The sequence below is a fragment of the Camarhynchus parvulus genome, chromosome 4, assembly GCF_901933205.1.
Source record: "Camarhynchus parvulus chromosome 4, STF_HiC, whole genome shotgun sequence".
Taxonomy (NCBI): Eukaryota; Metazoa; Chordata; class Aves; order Passeriformes; family Thraupidae; genus Camarhynchus; species Camarhynchus parvulus.
This window is the reverse complement of record NC_044574.1, coordinates 2,097,947-2,106,926: the sequence shown is the minus strand read 5'-3', so window position 1 is coordinate 2,106,926 and position 8,980 is coordinate 2,097,947. Positions and strand designations below refer to the sequence as shown.

The 8,980-nt window shown below is 51.6% G+C and overlaps 1 protein-coding gene across 1 annotated transcript in view; it reads right to left on the bottom strand.

The window, feature by feature from the left end:
* Positions 1-3,264: 3,264 nt before the first annotated feature.
* The window catches only part of ZNF638 (zinc finger protein 638), an 80,596-nt gene continuing 74,880 nt past the window's right edge, over positions 3,265-8,980 (bottom strand). The window contains 8 exon segments of the mRNA XM_030947393.1: positions 3,265-3,546; positions 3,879-3,997; positions 5,438-5,530; positions 5,732-6,599; positions 6,747-6,797; positions 7,187-7,237; positions 7,403-7,453; positions 8,723-8,788. Coding sequence (XP_030803253.1) covers positions 3,493-3,546; positions 3,879-3,997; positions 5,438-5,530; positions 5,732-6,599; positions 6,747-6,797; positions 7,187-7,237; positions 7,403-7,453; positions 8,723-8,788 — 1,353 coding nt within the window. The 3' untranslated portion in view covers positions 3,265-3,492.

Sequence of the window (8,980 nt, the reverse complement as noted above, 5' to 3'; positions counted from 1 at the left end):
GCTGCCAGATGCAGCTCGGAGACGCCTTAAAGGCGCCGCGGCTTCTCCCGGCAGGAATCCTAGCGGGAAGCTGCTCTGGTTTCCCGCACCCCACAGCCGGAGCGGGGTCGAAGCCACCGAGTGTCACCCCGGTTTTTTAAGATTTTCTAGGCCTTCTGATGTTGACATTCTGTGGTGAACTTTCTCAGACACTTTCTGTAAATAACTCATTGTTTTGTCTTCTTTTGTGGAGGAGGAGGAAGTTGATGGACTGTTGGTTTGACCAGTGTCACTGGAGAGGTGTCACTGTCACACTCCAATCCGCTGTCACTTTTGGAAAACTACAAAATAAAAATAAACCTCTTCTTCCTTCCTTCACCTTGAGAGCGGTGGTGTGAGAACCTGTGTTCTTTCGTGTCCTACAGTGACAACGGAGCAGTGCTGGGACAGCCCTGCCAGGGCCGCGTCACTGTCCCCGTGTCCCCGAGCCCTTCCCGCACGGATGGTCCCGAGGAGTCTCTCCCAGCCCGGGCTCCGGTCTGGGATCTCACCCGGCCCGGCTGAACTTCCTCAGGTTCGGTCAGTGCCGCTTCTCCAGGTGTCTCTGGGTGCCCCCAGGGTCCTTCCACAACAACCCCCCTGCACACCCTGGGGTTGTGCGTGGCCAAGGCTGCAGCTCCAGAAGGTTCCAGAAGGTTCCAGAGGGCTCCATGGTTGCCGGGGTGTCCCGTTGTGACACCGGAGCGGTGCAGTGCCTCGATCCCAGTGCGATCCCAAAGGGTCCAGGTCCATTCCCAGGAGCAGCAGCTCCCAGATCCCTCTGGAGAAGCCAAACCCCAACTCCCGGCCGGCCCGGGGCTGTGCAGGCTCCGCTCCCGGGAGTGACAGGGCACGTTGGCCACGGAGCAGGAGCAGCGGGAGTTCTGCTGTCCCCGAGGGCTGTGCCAGGGATCCCGAGGGTGTCCCCGGGGCATGAGCCAGGACACAGCCCGTGGATACAGAGATCTGTCCTGGTGGTTGGACTGCATCGCGCAGGAGATGTCCCACGTGGAAGAATTCATCGACCAGGAGCTGCGCCAGGAGAAAGCCAGGGCAGACCAGGAACTGCGCCAAGGGCAAGGCAACGGATGCCAGGATCTGTCCCACTGGGAGGAACTCACCGACCAAGAGCCGTGCCAAGGGGAATCCAACGGATCCCAAGAGCAATGCCAAGGGGAATCCAATGGATCCCAAGAGCGGTGCCAAGGGGAATCCAATGGATCCCAAGAGCGGTGCCAAGGGGAAGCCAATGGATCCCAAGAGCGATGCCAAGGGGAATCCAACGGATCCCAAGAGCGTGCCAAGGGGAAGCCAACGGATCCCAAGAGCGGTGCCAAGCCAAGGGGAATCCAAGGGATCCCAAGGGGAAGCCAGGATCCCAAGGGGGAATCCAACGGATCCCAAGAGCAATGCCAAGGGGAATCCAATGGATCCCAACAGTGGTGCCAAGGAGAAGCCATCGGATACAAAAGCGTGTCCCAATGGGAAGATCTGATCAACCAGGAGATGTCCCAAATGGAAGAACTCTTCAACCGGGAGATGTTCCAGATGGAAGAACTCTTCAGTCAAGAGATGTCCCGCATGGAAAACTTCATCGACCAAGAGCTGTGCCAAGGAAAAGCCAGGAGACACCAAGAACGGTGCCAAGGGAACACCGAGGGATACAAAACAATGTCCCAATGGGAAGACTTGATCCACCACGAGATGTCCCAGATGAAAGAATCCATCAGCCACGAGACGTCCCAAATGGAAGGATCCATCAACTGGGAGATGTCTCAAATGGAAGGATCCATCAACCACGAGATGTCCCACATGGAAAGATCCATCAACCAGAAGATGTCCCAGATGAAAGAATCCGTCAACCACGACATGTCTCAAATGGAAGGATCCATCAACCAGGAGATGTCCTACATGGAAGACTTCACCAACCACGAGATGTCCCACATGGAAGGATCCGTCAACTACAAGATGTCCCACATGGAAGAATCCATCAGCCACGAGATGTCCCACATGGAAGACTTCACCAACCAGGAGATGTCCCAAAAGGAAGGATCCATCAACCACAAGATGCCCCAAAAGGAAGGATCCATCAACCAAGACCCGTGCCAAGGGAAAGCCAAGAGACACCAAGAATGCCACCAAGGGAAAGTCAATGGATACAAAACTCTGTCCCAATGGGAAGACTTAATCCACCAGGAGATGTCCGAGATGGAAGAATTCATCAACCACGCGACGTCCCCAATGGAAGAATTCACTGACCAAGACCCGTGCCAAGGGGACACCGAGAGACACCCAGAGCAGTGTCACGGGAATGTCAGGGGACACAAAACTCTGTCCCAGTGGGAAGACTTCACCAACCAAGAGATGTCCCAGTGGGAAAGGCTTTCTTGACCAGGAGCTGGGCCCAGGGCCAGCCAGCAGAGCAGGGGCACATCGCTGCCCACGCCATGGGTGCCGGGGTCAGCGCCCTCCAGCCCTGCCCGTCCTGACCTCCAGGGCCGCTCCCACACGGAGCCCGGCACTGATCCCGCCTCAGAGAGGTTCGGCATTCCCAGGGAGTTAATCCCAGTTTCCCCTTCTGACTCACCTGGCTGAAATCCACGGGGAGAAATGGTTCCCGTGTGCTCCCCAAAAAGGCAGGGGGTGCTCCAAGCCCCGTCCAAGGGCAAAGGATTAAAGGAATTAAAGGAATTCCTGAATTCCTGTGGTTCTGTCGGCTGCTAAGGAGCCCCAGGAGGGGCTGAGTGCTCCAGGGATGTTCCCAATGTCTGGAATGTCACCACGGAACTGAGGGGGCTGGGGGCAGGCTGGGTGCAGGGCAGGGACTCATGGAATGGTTCGGGTTGGGAAAAACCCCCCAAGACCATCGAGTCCAGCACTGACCGCGTCCCCAAGTGCCACGTGCACAGGACAGGTAAATCCCCCCAGGGATGGGCACTCCACCCCTGCCAGGGCTGGACAGCCCTTTCCAAGAAGGAATTTTCCCAATATCCAACCTGGCCCAGCCTGAGGCCGTTCCCTCTCCTCCTGTCCCTGTTCCCTGGGAGCAGATCCCAGCTGCTGGCTCCAAGAATCCAGGGAGTCGTGCAGAGCCAGAAGGTCCCCCTGATCCCCCTTTCCCAGCTCCCTCAGTTGCTCCTGGAGCTCCACACCCTTCCCTTGACTCTCCATCGATCCCCTGGATCTCCAGCGTCATCCAGAGTCACCAAACCCCAAGGAATGACCCCAAACTCGAGCCCTGGGGTAACTATACAGTAAGAACATTTATTTCCTGGAGACACCTGGAACAGTCTCTCCCGCGTCGGATGATCGGAGACACAATTCCAACCCTCTCCTGCTTTGGGTTTGGTCTGTTGGTCTGTTCCCAGCTCCGATTCTTTACACCGTGGATGCTCCTTCCCGACCCCAAATGACAAAGGAAATCCAAACACACAGAACTGACTGGCCCCGAAGCGTGGCTCCTGGGGAGCTCCATCACCTGGAGCTCGGCTCCTCCCCGCCGCTTTCCTGCTGCTTGGCCATGAATTTCTGCGGAGAAGGGAGAAGAGATGGTGCTGCAGGGATATTCCGGGATTATCCCCTAAAACCTGGGCCAGGAACACCCGGGCCAGGTTCAGTCAGCTCCTCCCACGGCCAAGGTGGGGTTTGTCCCATAAAACCCCCAAATTCCACACGGGAAGCTCCCGAGGGGAACGTGGCCAAATCTCAGGGGTCAGGATTCCCCACAGTCTGGGCATGGAACAAAACTATTCCATATTCCCACTGTATTCCCAAACCCCGTCAGACGTGAACTCCCGGGGAATCCTTGGCACCCCTGAACCCAGGGATTTGGGGGGATATTCCCGATTTTCTGGTGGTACCTCCATGTTCTGCCGGTGCAGGGGGGTCCTGCAGTGGTTGATCATGGAGGGTTCGTCGGCGTAGAAGAGGGAGCAGATCTGGCAGAAGAATCCGGCCTTTGGGACCAGGATGTCCAGAGCTGAGGATGCACCACAGTCACCACACACAGCTCCCAGAGAAATTCCAACCCCACCTTCCTCTAGCCAAATCTGGGGAACCTGTGATTCCTCGGGGAAATTACGGTTCTTTAACATGCCAAAAAATCAGGTTTTTCACCCAAGCTGGTCCCTGCCCTGCTTCAATCCATAGGTCATCTCCATTTCCAACAAACACACAATTTTGAAAAAAAACCCACTCCATGGAAAGTTGGAGCAGCTGAAGGATATCCCTGGAAAAATGTCCCTGAACCAATACCCATGGAAGTTGGAGCAATTCCTGAAGGACTGACCCCATGGAAAAGTGACCCATGTTGGAGCAGCCTGTTCCTGAAGGATTGATTGATCCCATGGAAGAATGACCCACATTGGAGCAGTTCCTGAAGGACTGACCCCATGGAAAAGTGACCCATCTTCCTGAAGGATTAATCCCAGGGAGGAGTGACCCACATTGGAGCAGTTCCTGAAAAATGGACCCCATGGAAGCTGGAGCAGCTCCTGAAGAACTGATCCCATGGAAAAGTGATCTGTGTTGGAGCAGCCTGTTCCTGAAGGATTGACCCCGTGGAAGCTGGAACAACTCCTGAAGGACTGACCCCACGGAACTTGGAACAATTCCTGAAGGATTGACTCCATGGAAAAGTGACTCATATTGGAGCAGCTCCTGAAGGACTGACCCCATGGAAGTTGGAACAATTCCTGAAGGACTGACCCCATGGAAAAGTGACCCATGTTGGAGCAGCCTGTTCCTGAAGGACTGATTGATCCCATGGAAGAATGACCCACACTGGAGCAGTTCCTGAAGAAAAGACTCCATGGAAAAGTGACCCGTGAAGGAGCAGTTCCTGAAGGACTGACCCCATGGAAGTTCAGGAAGTTCCTGAAGGACTGACCCCACAGAAGTTGGAGCAGCTCCTGAAGGATTGATCCCATGGAAAAAGGGACCCACACTAGAGCAGCTCCTGACAGAAAGACTCCATGGAAAAGTGACTCATGCTGGAGCAGCTCCTGCAGGACTGACTCCATGGAAGCTGGACCAGTTCCTGACCCAATGGAATTCAGCACATCCCTACATCCTCATTTCACAGCCCTGGCAGCAATTCCCTCCTTTCCAGACACTGAATGTTGGGAATAAAACTCGCCACAGGATGGGAACCCTCAGGAGACACCACACTGCACCACACTAATAATCAAGAATTCCACCTGGATTTGGAAATTTCCAGAAAAAACTTTCCATGAGAGGCTTCTGAGTTTAACCAACTAGTTAACATGGATTTGGAGGAGCCAAGAAAAACCATGGATTCTGGGCCCTGACTTTGAGGCTCACTGTGGTGGTGAGGCACAGGAGGAGTTTTCAAATGGGCAGGAAAGAATCTTCCAGCCAGGAAAACCCGGAGCATTTCAGGGGATTCCTTTGGATTTACCTTTGGGAGTGCTCTGCGTCTTGGGGACACCTGGAAAAGGCGTTTTCTTCTGCTGAGGCTTTGGTTCTGCATCTTCTGATCCCAGCTGAGCTGCTGGAGACAGAAATGCGTGTTGGGATGGAATAGTGGAATCATGGAGTGATGGAATGGAATCATGGAACAGAATCATGGAATGATGGAATGGAACCATGGCATGGTTTGGGTTGGGAGGCACCTAAGAGACATGGACAGGGACACCTTCCACCAGCCCAGGTGGCTCCAAGCCTCGTCCAAGCTGGCCTTGATGTTCCTCACCTTTTGGCTTGGAGATTTCAGCCATTTCATCCTCTGGATTTGTATCTCCTAGAATTCCTATTTCTTCTGGTCCTGCAACAGCAACAATATCTTCGTCATCTTCATCCTCGGGCAGGTTCTTCCCTGGGAAAGTGCTTTCTTCTTCTTCATCGCCGACTTCGTCGACTGTAACAAAGTTTAGTTCCTCTTTGAGGTGATTGAAGTCAGCCAGGAAATCATCCTCATCCTCGTTAACCTCATCCAGAGTCACCAGGGGGTTGTCCTCGTTGTCCTCCTGGATCTCATCCACGGTCACCAAGGCGTTGGGATCGTCGGGCACCTGGGAGGCCGCGCCATCCCCGGGATTGGCTTTCCCCTCTTCGGCGGCGCTCAGCTCCGCGGGCTCGTTGAGGAGCAGCTCCTCCACCTCCCCAATCTCATCCACGGTCACCAAGGGCTCGGCCTTCAGATCCCGCTCCTCGAATTCCGCCCGGGGCCCGTTCCCGTGGGAGCCCGGCTCCTCCTGCTCCGAGATCTCATCCAGCGTCAGCAGCGCCTGCGGATCCTTCACCGCTTCCGACAGCTCCTCCTCTTCCACCACCTCATCCACCACCACCAGGCCCTGGGGGTCGACGCCCGGCAGCGGCACCGGGGCGTCCTCCTCCTCCTCCTCCCCGATCTCATCCAAGGTGACAAAGGACAGCTCACCTTCGGCTCCGCAACTCTTCCCTTTCCTCTTCTTGGGCGCCAGCTCCGAAGGGTTGGCTTTGGGGGCTTCTTTTCTCTTCCCCTCGGGGGTCCGCTTGGTCACCGAAGACTTCGTTTCCTCCGGCGGCCGCCACGCGGACTGGGCGAACTCGTCCAGGTTAAACGGGAAGAGCTCCTCATCCTGGCAATGGAATATTCAACTGTCATCTCCAGCAGGATCCAAAAAATACCCAAATTTATTTGAGAGTGAAAAAAAATGGTCTTAAAGTAGTTATTTAGATAAACCAGAATGTGAATTTCTGAGTAATAATTTAATAACTCAGGTAACCTCGTCCACCGTGACAAACTCGTCCAGGTTAAACGGGAAGAGCTCTTCATCCTGGCAATGGAATATTGAACTGTCATCTCCAGCAGGATCCAAAAAATAACCCCAAATTTAATTTGAGAGTGAAAAAAAAACGTGGTCACTTAAACCTGAGTTAATTTAAATTAATTACTGAGAAATTCAACATTTCTGAGTAATTAATTTAAATTAACTCAGGTTTAACCTCGTCCACTGTGAGGAACTCATCCAGGTTAAACAGGAAGAGCTCTTCATCCTGGCAATGGAATATTCAACTGTCATCTCCAGCAGGATCCAAAAAATAACCCCAAATTTAATTTGAGAGTGAAAAAAAACCGTGGTCACTTAAACCTGAGTTAATTTAGATTAATTACTCAGAAATGTTGAATTTCTGAGTAATTAACTTAAATTAACTCAGGTTTAACCTTGTCCACCGTGACGAACTCATCCAGGTTAAACAGGAAGAGCTCTTCATCCTGGGAATGGAATATTCAACTGTCATCTCCAGCAGGATCCGAAAAATAACCCCAAATTTAATTTGAGAGTGAAAAAAAAAAAGTGGTCACTTAAACCTGAGTTAATTTAAATTAATTACTGAGAAATTAAACATTTCTGAGTAATTAATTTATCTCAGGTTTAACCTTGTCCACCGTGATGAACTCGTTCAGGTTAAACGGGAAGAGCTCCTCATCCTGGGAATGGAATATTGAACTGTCATCTCCAGCAGGATCCAAAAAATAACCCCAAATTTAATTTGAGAGTGAAAAAAGTGCTCAGGGCTTAAATTGCAGCATAAACCTGAGGTAATCTAAATTAATTACTGAGAAATTCAACATTTCTGAGTAATTAATTTAAATTAACTCAGGTTTAGTTCAGGAAGCCAAAGCCCTTTGGAAAAATCGCAGTAGGTCAAATAGGGGATAAAATCCCATGGGTAAAATTCAATGGATGAAATTCAGGAGATAAAAATCAATGGATAAAATCCAGTGGGATAAAGGTTAACGGAAAAAATTCAATGGATAAAATACAACTGATAAAATACAGTGGATAAAATTAAAGGGACAAAATTCAAGGGATAAAATTCAGTGGATGAAATTCAGTGGAGAAAGGCCAGTGGATAAAATTGAAGGGATCAAATTTAGTGGATAAAATTCATTGGGTAAAGTTCAACAGATAAAATTCAACGGATAAAATTCAGCGGATGAAATTCAATGGAAAAAATTCAATGGATGAAATTCAGTGGAGAAAGGCCAATGGATAAAATTGAAGGGATAAAATTTAGTGGATAAAATTCAGTGGGTAAAGTTCAACAGATAAAATTCAACGGATAAAATTCCTGCCAATTCCAAGTTCTGGGTCCAAAGGAACGGGTGCCCCACCCCAAATGATGCCTCTGATTTCTTCCATTGAGAATTCTGAACTTTTGTTACTTTTTCGGCCAAAATATTCCATCCTACCCTCACATTTTCATGGATATTTAACTCGGAGCAGTTCCTGAAGAACTGACCCCATGGAAATTCTGGAAGTTCCTGAAGGACTGACCCCACAGAGGTTGGAGCAGTTCCTGAAGGATTGATCCCATGGGAAAAGGGACAAGCTGGGAAACTGGGATTTGGGGATGGATTTATGGGATGTGATCCCAGCTGGGGTTTCCTGGTGGTCCCAGCTCCGTGAGCCTGGAAACAGGGGCTGGGGAGATCCAAAGGGAATGGATCCAAAGGGATTCCAGCATCCCAGAGCCCACGGGATCCATGGACACCGGAAGGAAAAAGGGCAGGAATTTGGTGATCCCACTGCGGGAAGAGGGGAAAGATTCCTGTGAGAGCAGGAACATCATGGAATCCTGGAATGGTTTGGGTTGGAGAAGACCCTAAATCCCACCCAATCCCACCTCCTGGAACATCAAAAATCCCCATTTCCATGCACTCCGCCCGTTTAATCCCACGGTTTTCCATCCTTACCTCCTTCTGTTTTCCAGCGCTGCCGGCGCTGCTTTTCAAAGCTGCAGCACCGCCCCCACCAGGAGCCTGCAAAACGGGACAAAAAATCCCATGAAACGCCAGGAAATCCCAATGCCCGCCGAGCACAGCTTCGTTTGGATCAAGGAGCTGCTCTGGGATGTCCCCACGGCTCCAGGGATTTGCCACCAACGGGTGACACCTGGCTCAGGAGCCTCTTTTCCATCTGTGCAGGGCTTGGAAAAGTGAATTCCAGCTCCC